Genomic DNA, 23,023 nt, shown 5'->3' with positions numbered 1-23,023 from the left:
TGCTGTCTGTCTTGATTCTTGCGTTCACCTGTAGGGACTGCGTCCTGTCAGAGGCATTCCCTAAGCTCCTCTATTGGGTCTCCTCCCAGTGGAAGATCTGGCATACACCAGGAGGTCCTTGGCCCAGTCCAACTTGGCCCACTTCTTGTCCTGGCAGAATGGTGTCCTGCCCAATTGGCCCATACCCTTTCCGGTTCTAACTGTTGGGTGTTTCAGCCCAGCCACACCTAGTCCATGCCCAGACAACTCTCACGTGGTTCAGTGGGATCTGAGAGTTGGCTTTGCTCATTCTACACCCACCCTGGCTTTCATGAATACCAGTGGGTACTGGAGTCTAGTCCAGTCTAGTGCATTCCAGACCCAGTCCACACTCATGCCGAGGGAGGCTGCATCATGTCCAGACCAGACCACAGCTCCCACTCCGGCCCTCGTGCTCAGCATGGGAATTCTGAGCCAGCCAGGGTGTGCCCTTAGCTCCCCAACCAGGTCTGTTCATGTCTCTTAAGCCCTGTGACCTTATACAATGACCCAGTAATTCCATTCATAGGTTTATAGCCAAGAGAAAGGCATGCACAAGAAACAGAAGGAGAAAACTCATGTCCATTAGTGGGAGAATATATAAAAATTGTTACATTTGTTTGGTGGAATAGCACATAGTAACTAAAATCCATGAATCGTTGCACAGCTGCCTACTGAATTTCATAGACTTTGAAAGAGTACAAGATTATTTTTGAGGTTCAAGGACAGGTATAACACATATTCACTGATAAATCTGAATACTTCTTGACATTGGGGAGGGGGAGGTATTGAGGGAGAAACAAATGTATCGTCTGAGGTTCTAGAAGTCTCTAGTTGTATTCTGAAGCTTAGCCCCATCTCAGATAGCTGTGATGCAGACTTTCAGACCTCAGTATCCGTCTTCTACTTTGCAGTTCCTCTGTAAAGATTAACTCATTAAATTAAGGGAATGACCCAAAGGTAAAGCCAAGAGCCCAGATCCTGTCATCGCAAGATGCGTATTGCCCCTGTGTTTAGTGTTAATGCCTGCCTCTATTCTGACCCTGACCCCAACCCTGACCCTAACTCTAAAAGAAACGATAACAGTTTGGAGGGAATTTATAGGCCTCAAACACAGTAATCCCCATAGACCTTAAGAGTGGGGAACTCTTTTTCTGCCGGGTCCAGTTGGATATTCATAACATCATTACCATACAAAGTTATTAATTTAAAAACCAGTCTGTAGATTTATTTGAATTCTGGCTTGTGGTTGCCTTGGCAGGGCCAGACTAAGTGATGTTGTCCACAAATTTGACTTGCCCCATCCCTGCCTTAGATAATAGCCCACCTTTGCTATTTCAAAGTAAGCATTTGAGATCTTACCACTGACCAATCAAGGGATGATTTTGTGCTCTGTGGGCCAAGCAGCGGCCCCCATACACACTGGTTAGTTAATCAACTTCCACTATAAAATGTGAGACACACTGCCTTTAATCCTTTGGGAAATCCAGGTATTGAATTATAAGTGCTCTAAATGTTGTAGAAAAGCTACTTTCTCCTATCTCTCTGCCTTACTGTCAGTAATTGACTTGCTGCATGTCTAATGAGTGGATTAGGTTTGAGGTTTTGTAACAATTTCTTCAACCACATTTAGGAATGTTCTAGAAGAATTTTGATTACTTGAGTATAAATTCAGTGAGCAGTGTGTCTAAGATTGTGTTCTTGCTGTGTGTGTATTAGTCCTCACTTTCAGAAGTATAGTTTGCTTTGCTTTCGAAAATGGGAAGTCTCCATGTGCTAGTAGGTTTGTGTGGTATTTTCTAAAAAATAGACTTATTGGTACTTACATGTGTAACAAGGTAAACTATCAGGATAAGTTTAAAAAGATCCTAATATTTGAAGAGCAATTTTTTTACTTTTTCCACTTTTTAAAAATTATATTTTTGACAATCTTTACATAGTTAATTAAGGGTAAAAAGGTTCAAGGACTACAGGAAAGTGGGTAAGATTATTATTTCCACATTTTTTCCTTCATGTATCTGAGGTAAAGGGGGGATTTTTGGGAGAAACCACACCCAGTCTCCCACCCACCCCAGGTCCCTGATGTGGGGCATGCTCCGAGGGTCTTGCTCAAGTGGTTAGATAGTTCACCAGTTATGAATTGCTGCCAATCTCACCACTCCAAGCACCATGAGGTCGTTGAAGAATCCACTGATTGACATAGTCCATCTTAGGGTCTCCATTTGCCCAGTTTTTCACTGCCAACATATAGCTGAGGTGGTTGATTGACTTGTTCTGTCTTCTGTCTTTTCATGGTTAGGGTTCTGAGTCTGGAAGCTCGATTGGGAAGATCCCCAAATAAACTTTGTCTGAGGTGTTCCCAGACCACATTCTTGTATGTACTAGCAAGTATAGGGCCCAGCACACTCCATCACCCCGATCAGCTGGTGGTTGCAATTGCTGGTGGTTGCAATTGTTCTGTTTTCAGCCCTGACTTCCACTGGAACCAATGGGTGTTACAGTCCAGCCTGGTTCTGCCCAGCACATACTTGGCCGTCACATAAACCAGTGGGAGCTGCAGCCTAGTCAGAGCGACCCACGATAACCCCCACCAGGCCTGCCCTACCCTAGTTTGCCAGTATATGTGGCAGACTAGTCCAGTCTGTCCCACATCCCATTCATACATGTCAATGGGTATTGAAGCCTAGTTCCATCTAACCAGCTCAACTATCCAGCCCACACAGATGTTGTTGGGTGCCTTTTTGTTTAGCCACCCCAGCCCCTGTCCTGGTTTTCGTGCTGTCCGGTGGGAGTGGTAACCTAAGAGGATGGCGCCCACTATTTCCCCTGTAGGCCACTCCCACTCCCAGATTATGCACTCTCTAGGTGGTTCTGTGATTTAACTTGACAGAATTAGCTCCCAGGGCCCAGCTTCTGCCAGCTGATGCTGTGACTAAGCCCAAACAACCCTCACGCACTCTTAATTTTTTTTTGCATCAGTAGGAACAATTAGCCCAGCCTGGCTTTTCCCTGATCTAGTTCACATGAGGCGCATAGGTGTTGTAGCCCTGCTTAGTCTGGTCTTCCCCCATCCCAGCTCACGCTCTCCAGTTGAAGTAGCTGTCCAGCAGGGGAGCACCCCCATGTTTCCCTTGCTGGCTCTGCCCCCTCTCTTCCTGGTTCTCACGTGTGCTGGTTGGGCTCTGTGGTCACATCCGGTACAGATAACCTCCCTTTGGCATTCCATAATGTACACTGGTTTTTTGTTACGACTGAACCTGGCTAAACCCACACTCTGTTCTGGTGCTAGGATTTGCCAGTGGATGATGTGAACTGATTCAGCCTTGTCTGCCCCCGACCCATGCCAAATGTTTGCCAATGGGAAACTTTCCATGGCCTGTTCTGGGCTATTTCCTTTCATGCTTCTTTGAAAAGCAATTTTATCCACTGTTCTGCTGCTTTTGCTGTTGCTACCAACTAAAATGTGTTAAAGTTTCTTATGTGCCACATTCTGTGATAGGTTCCTATGTATTTAACCTGGTATGGAATGGATGTCATGCTTTAGTCCCCTCTGTAACTTGAATATTATCAAGCATTTCCTTCCTTAAAATCCAACAGTTTTGAAACTAGCGTTAGACTCTTCTATCCATTTCCTTTCTATTTATGGTTTTTCACAAATTTGAAAGACATTTCTGTAATTACTTAAAATCTTGGGGCCTTTGTGGTGGTATAGCCAGATAGTTCTCCAGCTGCAGTGGCTGGTATCCCATTGGGCACCCACACAGGTGGGTTTGAGTTCTGGCTGCTCCACTTCTGATCCAACTCCCTATTTAGGACCTAAGAAGGTATTGGAGGATGGCCTGAGTCCTTGAGACCCTGCAACCCTGTCTGAGACCTGGAATAAGCTCCCCTTCTCAGCTTTGGATCAGCTCAGTTCCAGCCATTGTGCCCATTGGTAGAGTTAACCAGTGGAAGGAAGATGTCTTTTTTCTGTCTCCCCTTCTAACTCTATAAAATTTGCCTTTGAAATAAAAAGAAATGAATCTTTTAAAAAAAGAAATCGTTAGCTCTTCAGTTTCTTAACAACTTCTCAATATTGACCACCGCTCTGTCAGCTAGTCACCCACTCCAGTTGTCCTATCCTAGACCTTTGATACTAATAACTGAATTGCAGTTCCAGGTATTTCATTCTTTATGGCTTTCTATTTAATTTTTTCTTGAACCTTGTCTTCATCAAATATTTTATTCTAAATAGTTGACCTGTGCTTGCAAAGGGGATTGGCATGGCCTATGCATAAGCATAACATACAAATTCATGAAGTATTTAAAAAGAAATTGACCCTACTAGGACCTGCCGTTTATTGAGTCTACACCTTTTCCAATGACATTTTATCCTCATTTTTTCCTTTTTTCAGCAGCCTGAATTTTACAATCCAGTATTATATTTACTCCCTTATGCTTTCTTTGTCTTGCTTGCTTGTCTTTTACCTTTTGGGCAAGATCCTAGCTCTAATAATCCCATTCTGTGGCTTTTCTCTGACTGCAGTTATGTAGGTGACTTTGGAGAAAATATGTAACTATCATGTCAAAGCATTTGAGACATGGGCAATGGTTATGTAAATTTTAAAGCAGATTTTTCTTTTTTAAAATTTGGAAGGCAGTTGCAGTGGGAGAGGGAGAGATAAGGGAGGCTTTGCCTAAACTGGTTCACTGTTCTCATGGCCATAATGGCCAGCACTGGGCCAGATGGCATCAGGAGCTTCTTCTGGGTCTCCCATGTGAATGGGCTGTTTACCATTGCTTTTCCCAAGCCATTAAGGGAGCTGGATTGGAAGTACAACAGGCAGGACTTGAACTGTGCTACTAATGAATATAATTTTTTTTAAAGATTTATTTATTTTTATTACATAGATTTACAGAGAGGAGGAGAGACAGAGAAGATCTTCTGTCCAATGATTCACTCCATAAGCGGCTGCAATGGCCGAAGCTGAACTGAGCCAAAGCCCGGAGCCTCTTCCGGGTTTCCCATGTGGGGGCAGGGTCCCAAGGCTTTGGCCTGTCCTCAGATGCTTTCCTAGGCCACAAGCAGGGAGCTGGATGGGAAGTGGGGCCACTGGGATATGAGCTGGCCCCCATATGGGATCCCAGCACGGTCAAGGCAAGGGCTTTATCATGCCAGGCTACTGTGCCAGGCCCATGAATGTATTAATTTTTAATTGATGGTCTTTTCTCTCGCAGAAATGGAAATACTAAGCAGAGGCTGATGTTGTGTGCAAATAGTAATGGTTTATTTTTCAGTGAGGGAATAAAGTTACTATCTTGTCTGAATGTGGGCTGCCCCACAAGTGAAATATCCAGTGTGAGGAGCCAAGGAGTTACCTGTCAACCAGAGAGAAAGGAAAATCCACAAATGGTAGATGAGAGTCATATGTTTTAGTGCACTGAGTGGGGGTAAGGGGTAAGTACCCCAGTTGGCTTTGTAATTGAGGGGTAGGGTCTTAACACATGCCTTGGTTCTGGATGTGCCAGGTGCATTTTGGGAAGTTGGCATATCAGACTAAAGAAACAGCATCATTTTCTGGGGATACAACAGTTGCACTCTCCTGCGCTTTAACTGACCTGTTACACAGTATCAGTTGAATACAACCTCAAGTGAGCCATAATGCTGCTGGTGATTCTGCTACCTTTCTCAAATCTATGTACTATTTGTTAATTGACTTTTCTATTTTTTTTTTTAACTCCTCTAACCTTCAATACCCTCTTCCGCTAAAGGTTTTGCTTTCTGTTGTACTGAATGTTGGACGACATTGCAACTTGCCTGTTCCTGAATCTTCCAACCAACTTCTTACTTTTTCCTGTGTATTCTGACTTGTGTTGCTAGCATAGGTGAATTATTTTTATCTGACACTTATACAACAATTTCATATATTTTAAATCAGATACTTTATCAAAATTCTTCCCATTTGAGTCTAAGATTTTTTTCTGTTTACTAGTAAAACTGGTTACATCAGAGTAGAAATGTTATCTCCCTATTTTATAAAAAGTAAAAATAAATCTCATGTTCCTCAGGTTACTACTGTACTGGTTATTTATAGAAAAATGATTAAAGGAGTGTCTGTATTTAATGTCTGTAGATTATCCCACTTCAACTTTGTTCACGCATTTATAGTGTATACCCATGAAGATTAAGGTCAGTAACAGTTCTAATGTGGCTATATTTTTATTTTTACAAAATGATTTATCCCTGTGAAAGAGAGGGAGAGACACACAGAACTTTACCTCTCACTTACTGGCTCACGCCCTGAATGCCTGCGGCAGCCAGTGCTGGGTCAGGTGAGGTCGGGAGCCAGGAACCACAGTCCAGTCTCTCACGTCGGCAGTAGGAACCAAAATGCTTGGACCGTCTTCTGCTGTCTTCCTGGATGCATTTACAAAAAGTTGGATTGGAAGAGCAGCTGGGGCTTGAACCAACACTTTAGGTTGGTTCTAGGATACCCACATTTGAATTGGAAGCTTAACCCGCACTGTCTCCCAACAGCACACCCCAGAGCTACATTTAATGACCAGTTCGTCAAATCTCAGCTTTTTCAACTTCTGCTTTATTTAACATCTTATTTCCTTCTTCAGCTTTTTCTTCATTTGGTTTCTGGGACTGTTCTTTTGAGTTTAATCCCGTTTAATTAGTTCCTCTTTATACAGATAATTGTTAAAAAAAAAAAGTAGGCCCGACACATCATGTTGTCAGAAGGACCTGCTTGCCAGATTGGCTTGTGCCTGGAACTCAGGTGGTAAATGTTTCTGAATAGTGGCAAATAACTTTCCTTAAACAGTGACTTTTGTGTGTCTAAACTAGAGAATTGTGTGGTTTGTGCTGAACACCTGCTATTTACTTGGGGTGTGGCAGCAGAAGGGTGCCTGTGTGTGTGAGTAGTCTCCTATAAAACCCTTGACATTGCATCTCAAATGACATTCCCTGATCAGGCAGCGTCTTACATGTGTTGTCACAGCTTAAGGACTTAGGCACATCATGTCTGATTCCACTGGGGAAGAGCCCTTAAAGCTTGAACTAGAATTTGTCCCTTGTGTGTTTTCCTTTTTCTGATTTTTCTTGTTTCTTTTGACCTTAGTAAATGGTGATAATGAACGCGGTGACTCTAGCATGTGAATCTTGCAGCCAGTCATTCAGTTTGGTGATGTTCTTAGGGATTTCTCACGCGTACTTCTGTCTTCTTCTTTATTTCTGTTTCAGTTTCTTCATCTTTGGCTTTAACATACTTCAGGAATCCATATTTTGTACCTACAATCCTTGGGTATTTTTTGATATGTCATTTCTAGCTGTTATTGCTTTGAAATAAAAATACTGTGGATTAACATTCAGAAAAAAAATTCAGGTTCTAAGATTCACTAGATTTTTATCTTTCGTGTTGGGTTCACAATTTTTTAGGGCTTTAAGAAGGGAAAGAAGCAATCATTTAAAAGCAGGAAAAAAAAAAAAACCTTTATTGAAGACAGGACAGCATGGTAGGGAGAAAATAAGGTTGTATCCCACCTGGACAGTGTGCTGGGATGTGTGAGATTCAGCCACCAGGCAGTGCTGTTTTTCTTGAGAGGGGGCCATGCATAAGTATGGAGACTTGTATCCACTGTGATAGGATGTGTTTCCACAGGCAGAAGACCCCTTACTTACAATATGTGATCTTAACAATTCGATATGTGCCGAGCATGCAAAAAGTTGTACGAGTAGAGCCAGCAGAATTGTAGGCTGTGAATTTACACCCCCAGGATGATGCTTCTCGGGGTACAGGGAACTTTTTGTGTCCGAGGCGCCTCATCGATCCTTCCAGTGCTCTGAAGTCATAATTTTGGAAATCTACCAACAAAAAATTTACAAATACCAAAGTAAGATAGAGATTTTATTCTTAGAAATGAAGACTTACTTTATTTGAAAAGAGCCAGTAAAAGAAAGATGGAGAGAGATGAGAGAATTTCTGTCTGCTGGGTGCAACTGCTGGGCCTGAGCAGGCAGGAGCTAGGATCCTGGAACTCAGTCTGTGTCTCTCAGTGGGTAACAGGGGCCTACGATGTTGTGACATCATCTGCTTTCCCAGGTGTATTAGCAGGGAGCAGGATTCAATATGGAGCAGCTAGGACTTGAACTCTGTGGAATGCTGGGGTCCTAAGCTGTGGCTTACCTTGCTGCATCATAGTGCTGGCCCCTTTTATTACCTGACATGATATGGTATGATGTTTTTTAAAGTTTGTCTTACGTATAATTATCCTCAAATGCAAATTTGGAAAGGAATTATCAGAAAATAAAATTATAGTGTTAAGTAAAAAAAAAATGGTGAGAAAGGAACAACACCAAACCAGAGCTCTAGGTTTTTGGTAAAAATTGTAGATTTAAGGTAAAATTTGCAGTTAACGTAAAGGTCTTAGAAACTATCATTGGTGTATTCCGTAATTTTTAGTTAAACTTAATTATTCCTTTAAACATATTAAGTTTTTGATTTATCTTATTTCAAACAAGCAAGATCCCATGTAGTCACTTTTTTTTTTATGTAGGAGAAATTGGCCGTTTTAGTATTGCCTTTATAGCGAAGTTTAAAACCATAATTTAAAGAGTTAGCAGAGAGCACATGAACATGTGGAGTGAACTTCTATCTGCTGGACCCCCCCCGCAGGTACATGCAGTAGCTGTTCCTGGGTTAGGCCAAAACCAGGGCCCAGGAGCTTCATCTGGGTCTCCCACCTCGGTGGCAGGGGCCCAGGCACTTGGGCCGTGTGCCTCTGATTTTCTCATGACCACTAGCAGGGACCCATTGACGATGATGGCATCTCAGGCTGTGGCTTTACCCACTGTGCCACAACCCTGGCCCCTAAGGTTGATAAGAACACAAAGCTTCTAAATTAATCACAAATGTATAAATTGTTGGTTTACATGAGGTGTTTTTATTATAACTGCTGTCTTTATTATTTTTATACACTGCTTTATGATAATGAAAAGAAAAGTAAATCTCATGGTAATTATTTTATATTGTTTATAAGTGCTTTGGTAGAAGTGAATTGATTTTAGAGACTGTATGCTTTTGGTGTTATTTCATTTGACCCCAGCTGCCATAAAAACCAAATACTTCCAGTTGTTATGGAAGCATACTGTTAATTATCTTAGGGTCACTGATGTGCTTGATGAAGTGACATCACTTCAAATGACCTTAAATGACTAGAGTTTTACTTCCTACTAGAACCATCAGAAGACATCAACTGAGTAAGTCAGTCCCACCATGTTTCTTAGGTGTTTGTTAATCCAAGTGCCATTTCTAGTGTATCATTAAAAATGAATAGATTTTTTTAAAAAAAGATTTATTTTTATTGAAAAGATTTAGAGAGAAGGAGGTACAGATACTGCAACTGCTGGTTTACTCCCCAAGTGGCTGTGGTGGCTGGAGCTGAGCTGATCTGAAGCCAGGAGCTTCTTCTGGGTCTCCTGTGCAGGTACAGGGTCCCAAGGCTTTGTGTCATTCTCTACTGCCTTCCCAGGCCACAGGTAGGGAGCTTGATGGGAAGTGGAGCACCCAGGATAGAAACTAACACCCATATGAGATCCCAGCAGATGAAGGTGAGGATTTAGCCACTAGGTTATCATGCCAGGCTCAAAAATGAATAGATTTCTAAAATTGCTCTGTATGGTTCTTAGTTTTATTTCTGTGGCTTAATCTTTAATGTCATTAAATATTGGTATAAGGTGAAAAATTAGTTGTTGAGTAAGCCTTATTTAGAAAGTCAATATTATTAATCTAGGAAAATTATAAGCATTGAATCAATAGTGAAAAGCAAATAACTATTGCTAAATAAAATTAAACTAATCTGAACACTTATAAATGAAAGTAAATTGTGCCTTTCTTCACATTTTTATGCATAAACTCACCGAGTAGAATTGAAACACACCTAGGAATGCCCCATAAATATATAGGTTTTCAGGAAGCTGTGCAGTGCTTTTTCTCTGCCTGGGAAAGCGCAGCCTCTTGGGATGTGTCATCCTCGCAGCATTATCCCTGTTTGACACAATAGAACCTCCATTGTGACCACATGTAACCAAATATGTAACTGTTACAAGTTACCTCCTTTATATAATCAGCCTGCTAAAAATATATCCTCTATTTCCTTTTTCTTACTCCTTCCATTTCCTCTGGGCTTTGTGTTTTTTTGTAGCATTCTCCCATAAATGTTTCTTGGGTACAAATTATGTTATAAAATTGAGTAAAGCATGAGGCTTTCCTTCATTGATTTTATAGTTGAGTTTCATAATGTTAGGCTCCATTCTGAATGTGAGAATCAAAACTGTTTTATTTTTAGGCTTAAATACTGTGTGTTACCTAAGATTTAGATTTCTTTGTGATGAAAAAGTTCCTTTCTGGGAGACATAAAATTGTAGGTTTTTGCAGTACTTCGGGTCTTTTGAAGGGAGTTGGTGGCTTGTGTGAAGAGATGTTCCTGTGGAATCCTGTATTATACCTTTTTATCCTCAGGGAATTAAACAGTCTGGAAGTGTTTATCAAGGAATCCCACAATGCTCATTCATAGTGGAAGGTTCAATTTCATGTTCTGTAATTAAAAAAAAAAACAGTAAATATCTCTTTATGTTCTTCTGCTTTGCCCTTTTCTGCTCTAAATTAGTTCAGTGATGTAATAAAGCACTGACACGACTGTAAGTTCACATCATTTAGCTGTGTAAGAAAACACAGAATTGGTGATTTTCCTAGTAATTTACAAATGGCAGTCAATTATTTCAGTTTGTAGCTGAATCTAAGGTAAAATTTCATTGTGTTCAGAAATAATTTTTTAAAGCTATTCTCTTCTACATTATATATAATATGTGTTACATACTATGTATTTATGTATATTAGGACTAAAATAAATATTAGGATTAAAAAATGGAGTTCCATTTGAAAGTCAGAGTTGGAGGGAGGGGGTGGGAAAAGAGAGGGAGGGAGATCGTCCGTCTGTTGTTAACTCCCCAGCTGGCTGTGAAGATCAGGGATGACCCGGCAAGTCAGGAGTTCAGAGCTTTGTTCGGGTCTCCTATGTGGGTAACAGGCCCAGACATTTGGGCCGGTCCTCGGGTGCTGCAGCTCATTAACAGGGAGTTGGATTGAAACAAGCCCTGACACATAACTAGCACCCATATGGGATGCTGGCATCACAGGTGGTGGTTTTAACTACTATGCCACAAAATGCCCCATATATCTTTTTGTCATTCTCTTTTATTGTTAAATATGTGAAAAGTGTTAAACTTTATTGAGATACAGTTTACATACCATAAAGTTTACTCATTTTTTTTAAATATTTTTTTTTTATCTGAAAGAGTGAAAGTGGTAAAGACTGAAAGATCTTCCAGCTGCTAATTTACTCTCCAAATGACCACAGTGCCTGGGACTGGGCCATGATGAAGCCAGGAGCCAGGACTTCCATTCTGGTCTCCCACAAGTGTAGTAGGGACCCAGGGATCTGAGTCAGAATTTGAGCAAAGCTTGAACTGGTGCTGTAATATGGGATGCTGGTATTAGAAATGGTGGCTTAACCCATTTGAAGTGTGAAGTCAGGTGATATTTTTGTTTATTTCAAATTTTAGGGTCATTACTGTTGTCCTTGTGTAAGAAACACTATTCAAAATTGAAGTTTCTCTCTAAAAATTAATATGCCTTTGTAGAGTTTCTCTTTGGAATGATGACACAATTCTGGAGATGGGTAGTGGTGATGGTTACACAACATTGTTAATGTATATGTAAAGCTTCTTAGTTGTGCACTCAAAATTATTGAAATGCTAAATTTTATGTATGTTTTTGATATAAATTATATGGAAGCAGAATTGGTGGCTTATTTCTTAAATGTTTTGGAAATTTCATCTTAAACACACAACCCTAATATTTTTTTCTCAGAAACATGTTTTATAGGGAAGATATTTTATATCATTATTAAATTTTCTAAGATAAAAGATTAAAATATTTAATGTATTTTTATAGAAGCTAAAGGAAAGTTAAGTGAAGGAGCAGTGGTGACTTTTTGTTTGCTTTAATTTTGCTGTCCTTAAAAAAGCAAGATGCTGTCTGACGAAGGCCCATGTAAACAGGAAACAACCGATGTAATGTGCGTGCAGGGGCGTGTTACTCAGTGGGAAGGCGCTGCTGGGCCTCCTGCAGCCTGTGTGAAGTACAGGTGTGAACCACAGCTTTTCTGCTTGCATTCCGGCTTGCTGGGATTGCATCCTGGGTAGGTTCCAGAAAGATAGTTTGAGTGCTCTGCCACCATTGTCAGAGACCCAGATGGAGTTCAAGGTTAATGGACAGCTCTGAGGGGTTCCTAACCCTAAACATCGCAGCCCTTTGGGAAAGGATTCAGCAAATGGAAGATCTTTGTATCACTGCTTCAAATAAAAGAACTATTTAAAACAAAGTACCTTTCATAAACATAAAATTCCTCCAAAAATACTCATATAAACATATGTGTGGTAATGATATAAAGATACTTCTGTACAGATGCATAGTAGGAGTTCCACAAAGATAAAGAGGAGAAGCAGCAGTATTAGTCTGGGCAGGGGAAGGGAGAGGTGGGAAGGATCCCTTTCCCATTGTGTGCATGTCACTCACTGAAACATTGTAAGAAACTTAAAATCTGACTCTCAGAATCAGTATAATTGTGTTTTTCTCTTACTGTGTTTTGTTTCTGGAGTTAGGACTTATTTGAACTGTGACTTAAGCTGTGTTCTTTCTAGGAATTGATTATGGATTAAGCTTACCGCTTGGGGAAGAGTATGAACGGAAGAAACATAAACTAAAGGAAGAGTTGCGACAGGATTACAGGCGCTATCTTACTCAGGTAAGGTCAATGAATGAGTTGGATGTTAAGCTGCAGAATTTGTTATTTTGGTTTTTTTGAGAAGTGTTATTCATGTGTTAATTTTGAGTGGTAAAGTGAAGTGGCATGTATGATGTTGATAACAGCATCATGTGCTCAGCGTTAGTGCCATTGAGTAACACGGGCTCCTGACCTTGGGGCTTGGGTTTTCATTATAAGTGGCATAATAATTTCTGTTGATTCATGTTTCTGTGAACTTATTGTGGTTTAAAGTAAGCCAGTTATGATTTCCTATTCCTCCACTCTCTTCAGCCATGAATTACAAAGGCATATAGAGTTCTAGTTGCCAGTTATTTTCCTCTGAGCTAAGCTTATCAAATTCAGTTAATGAATTTATTTGACCACCTAAGTCTTTGCTTTGTAATTTATGTTTTGTTTAGCAGAGCACTTCTGTCAAATTATAAGTAAAGGTTGAACTAACTTTTAAAATCATTTGCTTTTGCTTTATAAAGGTATTTTAAACAGATGTTGTGTTCCTAAGTCATCCTGAGATACTCTTTAGTTTTTTCCTGCTTTGTAATAGTGTTTGCATATGTGAAAATGGACTTTGACTGAATACATTTTATCAATGGTTTCTTTCCTTGACTTTAGGGTATTACACAAGCAAAAAGAAAGGTAGGGTTGCCTGGAAACTGTTCTACTTTATTTTTATTTTTAATGAAAGTCTAACTGCTTGCAATCATTTGCATTTATGAGATTCAAACCAATTAGAAAAAAATCTCTTCATTTGTGATTGAAACTTTTGAATTGTACCATTTTGTATTGATTTTAATAGGATGACAGTTGACACATGCAATCATTGATTTTGATTTTTGCTTTGTACTTGTTTATGTTGCTTTTGTATGCTCTATGAATATTCTGCATCCTTGCTTTCAGCATGCTAGTTTTTGTTTTAAATTTTGCTAATCATAATGAAATTAATGCAGTAATATGACATTCAAAATATTTGAATTTGTGTGAAATGCATTTTGTCAGAATTTGGATTTTTGATATTTTTGTACCAAAAGTTGTGGATTATATTTGTTAACTTATTGGCAAATAAATTTTTTTGCACTTCTACAAAATTGTTTTTTAAATAAATGTTGCATATTTCTTAAGTGTTAAATTGGTGGTTTTTAAAGACTTAAGATGGAGATGGATTTGGCATAAATTCTGTTTTCAGAGAGCTTTGAATATTATTTTATATAGTTCAGAAAGAGGCAAATGCAGCAAGAAGGATGTAATGATGAGGCAACACCTCCTAGTTGGAGCTGTTATTTTGTAAGGGATTCTCTGCAGTAAGTAAAATCTGGGTAACTTAGAGGAAGATCAGAATGAAAAGGTGGGGATAAGCTCTTTGCATGAGACATTTAGCTTCACTCCCAGAACTGGACCAGAATACGATTCTTTCTGAGATTAGTGAGATGTAATTATGTAGAATGATACCAGATTAGGTAGCAGTGGATTCTTAATTTGTGTATGATAGGCAGTGATGAAGCCTTGAGTACAACTGTCTTGTGTTCTGTTCTGAATTTCTGGCCTTGTTCCTCATTGTGTTTGGCGTTTTCCTCTGATACAGAATTTTCCTCTGATAACAGATATTTGCCATTTTAAAGGTGTAATGGTGGATGATCACAAAAAGAAATTGTTTCTGTGAAAAGTCATTGGATCAAGGAGCATAAATATTTAAAGGCATATGAAAGAACTGACTTGTGATGGATTATCAAGAGAAAAGCAAAGAGAAAAGCAAATGATATGGAATGTGGGGAGTGGTGTGCAGCTTCCTGGGTCCCTGCATTATGTATTGTTTCTAAAATTCACTCCTGGATTTTTGTGGCTTTTAGACTGTTGGATTACCAGGATACTCACATCTCTTAATTTTTTTTTTAAAGAAGACTCTTGAGACAAACTATTCCTTATAGTTTTTAAGAATAAAGAAAGGGGCTGATGCTCTGGTATTGCAGGTTAAGCTGCAGTCTGCTCCACTTTGAAGCCAGTTCCTTGGTAGTTTACCTGGAAAAGCATAAGATGGCCTAGGTCTCTGGGCACCTGCACCCATATGGGAGACCCAGAGGAGGCTTCCGGCTCCTGGCTGTGACCAAGCTTGGCACTGGCTGTTGTGACCATTTAGGGAGTAAACCAGTGGAAGGAAGATCTTTCTCTCTTTAACTCTGCCTTTCAAATAAGTAAATATTCAACAATTATGATAAAAAGGAATAAAGGTTTCCCATCAGTGAAATATTGTCAAAAGCATATGTTTCCAAAAGTATTTTTCCAGTTGAATTAGTAAATGATTATCTCTAGGCCTGACCTCTGTACCGAACTTTAAAGTTTTATGTTGGCTTCTTATAATGTATTCTTATTTATGAATCTAACTGGTATCTTACATGTTAAAAATATTATATAAAATAGCCACAGGAAACTCCTGTTTTCCTAGCAGTTTCTACTGCTTTAATAAGCTTTAGAAGGGCAGGGACTTGATCTGTATTCTTCACTGATGAGTCCCACATCTGTCAGAGTTTGGATATATACTAGATTCTCCAATTTTACCAAAGAATAATTAAAATACAGCCTTTTGGGCCCAGCGCAGCAGCATAGTGGTAAAGTACTCGCCTGGCATGTGCTAGGATCCCATATGGGTGACAGTTCTAATCCCAGCAGTGCTAAATTATTGCTGCATGTTACACAATTGTTTAAGTCTTGGGGGCAGTTGTAGAGCTTGTGCCCAAAGTCCTGGGCCATCACTCATTACTTTCCCAAGCCATTAATGGGACCTGGATGAGAAGTGGAACAACCAGGACACGAACCTGCACCAGTCTGGGATGTTGGGTTCTCAGGCAGCAGCTTTACCCATCGTGGCATGGTACTGGCTCCAGGGAGGAAGTTTAAATTTATTTGATGAACAAAAAGAGCAGGACAGCACTGAGAATAAAGAATACGTGCCGAGAGGAATATAAATTGGGGATGTTTCTTTTCTACTATGCCTTTACTCGTCTTATGAAAAGGTCTTCAAAAAGTTAATATTTATAAAAAAATTTTGTGTGAATTTCAAATTTTTGAAACCTCTTTTAATTACACTTTCCATGAGGTTTTGGAAATATTGTTGATTATGAATTACAAATGAATATTAAGACTTGATTCTCCCTTTTACGAAGTCGTTAATCAGAAGAAAATTCTTTGTTTGATGGTTTTTGCTAAGGTCCCTGTCTTTTTGAAGTTTTGTCTTCATTATCTCTACTCTTCATAAAGTGGAAATTCAGGCTATAGATTGTAAAAATACATTTATGAAAAATTTTAAGGGCAATTAGATAATCTATTTTTTAAAATGTGTATACATGCAGAAAAATTTTTTATCCACGGGTGAACCAGATCCAGCTACTCTGGGAGTTTCTCTTCCTATTGGTGAGAGGCTGTCTGCCAAGGTAGGTGGGCAGGAGTACTTGTTTCGGGTAATGTTTTTCTGAGGCATCAGAATCATGAAAGAACATATTCTTGATTTAAGAACAAACAGGATTACATTGTTTCACCTGTAACTATTTCTTAAAAAAAAATCTGTGAAGTCTGTTGCTTAAGAAAATTCCAACCATTACTTTGTAGCCACATAATATCCATTTCTTTAATGTTTTGATTCTTTTGCTGTGTTTGGTTGCACATCACTGAATAGTCACAATTGCATTTTTTAGCACTGGTTTCTGAGCTATAAAGTTTATGTTCTGTCATGAAGTTACCAGTGAACTGAGTGGATCTGAGGTCTTATGTAGAATGAGGGTGTGACTGAATGCTTTTGTCGGTTCTAATTTCCTTACTCATTAGAGGAGTAGCAGTAAAGTGCTATCCACTTCTTATAAAGATAAAATGGACAGTTTGTGTGTTTCAAAAGACATACTTTTGTAGATGTATTGCTTCAATGACATTGAAGGTATTTAATGAATTTAAGAATATTTCCTAATGTGTGTGTTTCAACAGAACATTTTTGTTGCAGTATTTTGTTAATCATATTTTTACATATGCAGTATTTATGGATAATTTTTGCTGTTTGCTTAAAAAGAATAGTGAAGACTCTTCTTTCACCTCAGAAGGGAAATGCTAAGCAGCAAGTGTTTGGGGGATTCATTAGAGATGAGGGATGTTCCTGAAAGCCGGAAGAAGCACAGTCCAGTCACTTCTCTTGGGAAACGTTAATAACATCTGGCAAACCTGCAATATTTATGAATTGGCAAGATTGAGCTTTGAATGCTTTTGCCAGAATGCACTTGGTTTGTTCAGGATTGCTGTTGGCAAACAGACCTGGATAGATTTATTGGGTATGGCTCTTTGGAAAATGCTAAGTTCTGCAGCTACTGTGGTATGAAATGGAAATGTTTCCTACCCAAGCAGCTCACTCCTGTTAGAAACTCGATGTAGCAGTGGACCAGTGCACGTAGATTTGTATGCTCTCTCGCGGCAAAAAGACCCGGGGAGATACATTGGCGTTGTCAAAGCTTTCCTGCTTCTCCCATTCCTGGCAACGACTTCTTTGTTAGAATGGCTTGATTCTGGGTAAAAATCTCTGACTTGTGTGATTTCGATTTGAGATTAAGGTACTTTTTCTGTAGTTGATTTTGACATTGCCTTTCGATTTCCATTTGAAGGAAAGATTGAAACTTGAGCGCAACAGAGAATACAATCAGTTTCTCAGGGTTAAGGAAGAATCCAGTGAAAAATCCAGGCACATTGAAAAGAGTACTGAGGCAAGTAAATACGTAGGATAATTTTTTTTTTTCACTTACATGAACATTTTTGTGTTTTAGATGTATTACTTTATTATGTAAATATTTGAAAAATTAACTTTTTTTAAAAAGATTTTTTTGTTATTTGAGAGGCAGATTTACATAGAGAAGGAGGGACAGAGAGAAAGGTCTCCCATCCACCGGTTGCAATGACCGAGGTGATCCTGTTTGAAGCCAGGACCTTCTTCCCTGCCTCCCATGTGTGTGCAGGGACACAAGGACTTGGGCCGTGCTCTTCTGCTTTCCCATTAGAGGTGGAGCAACCAGGACATGAACCATTGCCCAAATGGGATGTTGGTGCTTGCAGGTGGAGGATTAGCCTGTTGAGCCACCACAACAGCCAAAAAATTAAACCTTAATTAGCTAAACACAAGAATTTTAATACTTTATTTTTGAAAATTGCTTAATTAAAGAACTTACCCTGCTTTTAAAAAATGTATCCTTGGGACTGGGGCTGTGCCATAGTGGTCTTATTCACTGCTTATTAGACTAGCATTCCATAAGGGCACAATTGTAGTCCCAGCTGCTCTGCTTCTGTTCCAACTTCCTTCTTGTGTTGGGGGAGGGTGGTGGAGGATGGCTCAGGTCCTTGGGCCCCTGCCCACCCAAGCGGGAGAACTGAAAGAAGCTCCTGGCTCCTGGCAGGTTGGCTCAACTCTGGCTGTTGCTGTCATCTTGGGGAGTGAACCCACTGGTAGGAAGATTTTTCTGTCTGACCTTCTCTCTGTAACTCTGCATTTCAAACCAGCAAACCAATAAAAATGTATCCTTACTGGGATGATAGGATGTTGGATAATTGTTTTGTTAAGTGTTTATTTTTTAACGGTTTTAAAAAATGTTGACTATTTCTAGTTATATAGTTTCTTTCTGAGACTTAAAGATAGATGGTATTTCTGGGGCCAAAATATTTACCACCTCTCAATTCTTTTTGCTGAGAATTGAGAATTTGTAATATTTTGAAGGAATAGGTAAAAATGTACCTAGAACCTCTTGGGTAGGAATTTGAGTTTAGCTTATTCTTTTATAACCAGGTGTTATTGCTATCTGTGTATATAGTTAGTACGTTTTTTGCAAGATAAAATTTGCTTTGTTTTCCTTCTAAAGAAAGTTGCTGCAAGTAATTGTAAACAAAGTGATAAACTAAGCACAATTTGAGGATTTAACTTCCTTTTAAGAGATGGTGTCTTACTAAGGTTTTCTTTTTTCTCCTTGAATAGCCCAACAGTGAAGGGGTTAAAAAAGCTTTTAGTCAAGTTAAACCTGATACACCTTCACAACTACACACATCATATGAAAATTCAGAGGGTCCTGCAACAGATACTTTAGTTCCTTCAGAGGCATATGAACAACTTCTAAACCAAAGACGGCTGGAAGAGGACAGATATCGGCAACTAGATGATGAGATTGAATTAAGGAATAGAAGAAATATAAAAAAAACAAGTGAAGAAGTGGGCATCTCTAATACAGAGTACCCAAGTTTGTCTAAGAAGTCTGAAGTTCCAGACAGAAGACTTCGCAGGTTTAATGACAATTACGTAATTGATAGACACTATTATAGACCACACCAAGATCCGGAAGTAAGTGAAGAAATGGATGAGAGGTTTAGATTTGAGAGTGATTTTGATAGAAGACTTTTGAGAGTGTATCCAAATGACAGGTATTTACAACTTCATTTCTGTTTTCTTTGTATAATATGACTGTTAATTTTATTATTGGGAGAAACGATTTCATTTGATTCACTAAATTTGATGACTTTTAAAATGCTGTGAATTTTCTGATGCACCATTTTTTAAGTTGCCACTGAGGGAAAAACTAAAATACTTGAAGATACTCTGTTATGAAAGTAGAACTGAAAGGTTGTACTGTTCATGTCGAAGTAAGTGGTAAGTGAACACAGCGACAGAAGGGAACAGAGCAGCTCTCATGTCTCAGGGTTGGCACCGAGGGAAGGCAGTAAAAACGTCTCACTGAGAATGAAGGTTCACAGTTGGAGTTCTTACTGCTTCCTAACAGTGTTCAGAAACCCGCGGAGAGAAGACCTTATAAAGTTACCTGATTCATTGTGTCCCTAGGTAGGTGAAAGGCGGCAGTTTCAGAAGTTAAAATATGGAGAAAAAAGGGCTCCTTCAAATAGATTAAACAATTTATCTTATTATTCAAATATGCTCAAGTACCTCTATCAACATATTGCTTTTTAAATTTAACCTTTTGACATAAATTCTTGACAAAACAATTGTAAAATATTGTGAGAAGTACAAAATTAATTTTCTTTCATTTTTTAAAATTTCGCTAACTTTTCTCTTTTTAAAAATCGGTGTGTGATAAGTTGTAGTATCTGTATTTATTTGAGGGAGAGAATAGCTTAGTCTGTTGACATAATTCCTAAGTGCCTGCGGTTGCTTCTGGAAGTAGAAACCAAGCCAGGTCTCCCCTGTGGGTGTCCGGCACCCAGCTACTTGAGCAGTCATGTAGTGCCTCGCAGGGTGCTGTGGTAGGAAGCTGGAATTGGGAATGAAGTGGGGACTGAAGCCCAGGAGCTCAGAGATTCAATGCAGGCACCCCAAGCAGCATTTTAGCTGCTATTGCAAATGTCTGTCCCTCTTTTAATCATTGTCATCTTAGTTCCTCTTCAATTAGTCTATAAACCTCCTCAAATGCTAGAGTGTATTTATTAGTGTTTTAAGATTTATTTTCTTTATTTGGAAATTAGCATTAGAGGAAGAGACCTAAAGATCTTCCATCTGCTCATTTACTCCCTAAATGGCTACAGCAGCTGGGGCTGGGCTAGGTTGAAGCCAGGAGCCTGCGACATCTTCTGGGACTCCATGTGGGTGGCAGAGCCCCAAGCAGTTGAGCTATCATTAGCTCCTTCCTTGGTGCACTGGCAGGAAGCTGGGCTGGAAACAAAGCAGCCAAGACTCTATCTACTTGGCACTTGATCTGGGACGCTGGGTTCAGGTCATAGCTCAACCTTCCGCACCGACTTCAGGCCCCACAGGGTATTAATGGAATATTTTGTTCACTTTAAAAGGGGAAAGTTAAAATTTCCCCAGGAAATGATTTTACTTTCTCAAACTCATATCATGAACCACCGGCAGTGTTCTGAAGCAATTGAGGTGATTAGCCATGAGACTGCTGCGTTCTTTCTATGTATATGTGTTTGTATTCATACTTATATATCAAGATGAGAAAATTGTAAATGTTCAAGAGCTTTCGAAAGTTGAGTGGTAATAATTCTTAGGTGTTTGGAAATTTACCACATCTTTTAAACGTAGTCAACCTGTTCTTTATTACTCATTAACCTAATTTTAGAAGTTAATGGTTAATATACCTTATTATGTTTTAACCGAAGTTAATGAGTAAAATGCTTTTGACGTAAAAAATGGCTATTTTCTAGTTTGTGTGATCTGTTTAGCACTGTTATTGCACTTACATGTTGCATTTGGTAGTTTGTAATTAGTAATCATTTAATATTCTAAAGTATTGCTATATACAAAATTAGAACATATATTAGCCACATAGATCAAGTACTTTCTTAATGTAGGATGCATTCTAGAGTATTTTTAGAATATTTATTTTATTGGAATGTCAGACTTACAGAGAGAAGGAGAGACAGAAATCTTCCCATCTGCTGGTTCATTCCCCAAATGGCCATAACAGCTGAAGCTAAGCTGATCCAAAGCCAGGAGCTAGGAGTTTCTTCCGGGTCTCCTACACGGGTACAGGGCCCCGAGTCTGGGCCATCCTCTACTGCTTTCCTAGGCCACAAGCATGGAGCTGAATGGGAAATGAAATAGTCAGGATATGAACCGATGCTCAGATGGGATTCTGGAGTATGCAAGGCGAGGACTTTAGCCACTAGGTTGTTGTGCGGGGCCCTCTAGAATACTTTCTAACCATTATGCATGTTTAATGTGGAAGAGACATATGAAGGGAAATGACCTATTAGAGCAATAAGTTGATTAGTTTGGCATTGATTTCTTTTTGGTTTTAGCAGCTTCATTGTTTCATTTGTTTTTATAAGCACCATTTTAATACTTAATTGTCCCACCTTGAAAGATGGGAGTTGACAGTAGAAAATAACGTTAAGGTAAACATAAAAATTAGGAAAGAAATGAAAAATGAAAAGTTAGGAAGCCAGGAATTGAATCACTGCCCACATAGGATGTTGAGATGGAAGGTAGTGGCTTAACCCCTCTGCGCCATAGTGTTGGGCCCTCTTGTTACCTTTGGTAGTGATCCTTAATAGGTCAGCTCATTCACAAGAGAGGAATTCTGGATATGAAACAGTGTGAAATATCATTATTATAAATTAGGTGGTTTCTTTTTTTCTCTTAAAGACTTATTTATTTGAAAGGTAGAGTTACAGAAAGAGATGGTGAAAAAAGAGGAGGGGTCTTCCATCTGCTGATTCATTCCTTCAAGGGCTGCAGTAGCCTCGGCTGGGCCAGGTCAGTCAGGAGCATGAGTTTCAGGTCTCCCACACAGGTGGCAGGGATATAAGCACTCGGGCATTCTCTGCTGCTTTCTCGGGCACATTAGCAGATAGCTGGATTGGAAATGGAGCAGCTGGGAGGCGAACCAGCACCCAAATAGGATGCTGACACTACATGTTGCCGCTTAGCCTTCTGCATCTCATTGCTGCCTCCGGTGGTTTCTTTTAAGTGAGGACCAGTAGGTGGTTAATGTTGTATTTTTATAATGTGGTGTTATTTTCTGAGATAGTTTGTTTTTGTGACTCAATTAAGGAAAGGTTATTCATTATCATTCAAAAATTGTACATTAAATTACCTGAGAATATCTGCTGTTAAACAATTGCCTTTTTTTTTCTTTTGAAGAGTGTTGTGTTTGTTGTGTAAACTTGACCTCTAGTTTCTCTGCATTAAGGCTTTTACCTGGAGGATATCTCTGTGGCATAGCTGGCAAGACCACTGTGGTGCTGGCATCTTTTATGGGCACTGGTTCAACTCCTGGCTGTTGCACTTCTGACCTGACACCCAAGTCCTTGGATCCCTGCACCCATGCGGGAGACCTGGAAAGAAGCTCCTGGCTTCTCACTGCCCTGAGTCTAGGCATTGTGACCATTTTTGGGGAGTGAATTAGCAGATAGAAAAGCTCTTTCTGTTTCTGTCTTTGTAAATCCACCTTTCAGATAAATACAATTTTAATATATACACATATAAACGTATAAACATGTAAATTTTACATACACAATTTTAAGTATATATATCTCTAATCAGTTGGCTCTTGATCACTGTGTTCAAGGAACTAGGCAGGGAAAACATTTTTACATGTTGTGTAACTTTTTTCTATAATAAGTACTAATATTACTTAAACATTTATTCCTTTAGTCATACATGATTTGC

General features: G+C 39.3%; 1 protein-coding gene across 1 annotated transcript in view; it reads left to right on the top strand.

Moving 5' to 3' along the window:
- Window positions 1-23,023, top strand: part of CSPP1 (centrosome and spindle pole associated protein 1) — a 118,618-nt gene that overhangs the window by 15,434 nt on the left and 80,161 nt on the right. The window contains exons 4-8 of the mRNA XM_040994721.1: window positions 12,767-12,870; window positions 13,501-13,524; window positions 16,230-16,310; window positions 17,520-17,618; window positions 18,875-19,314. Coding sequence (XP_040850655.1) covers window positions 12,767-12,870; window positions 13,501-13,524; window positions 16,230-16,310; window positions 17,520-17,618; window positions 18,875-19,314 — 748 coding nt within the window. The remainder of the gene's footprint in view (window positions 1-12,766; window positions 12,871-13,500; window positions 13,525-16,229; window positions 16,311-17,519; window positions 17,619-18,874; window positions 19,315-23,023) is intronic.

This window comes from Ochotona curzoniae, unplaced genomic scaffold (genome assembly GCF_017591425.1).
Source record: "Ochotona curzoniae isolate NIBS_2020 unplaced genomic scaffold, NIBS_Ocur_1.0 contig_1071, whole genome shotgun sequence".
Lineage (NCBI taxonomy): Eukaryota > Metazoa > Chordata > Mammalia > Lagomorpha > Ochotonidae > Ochotona > Ochotona curzoniae.
This window is presented reverse-complemented; position numbering and strand designations above follow the sequence as displayed.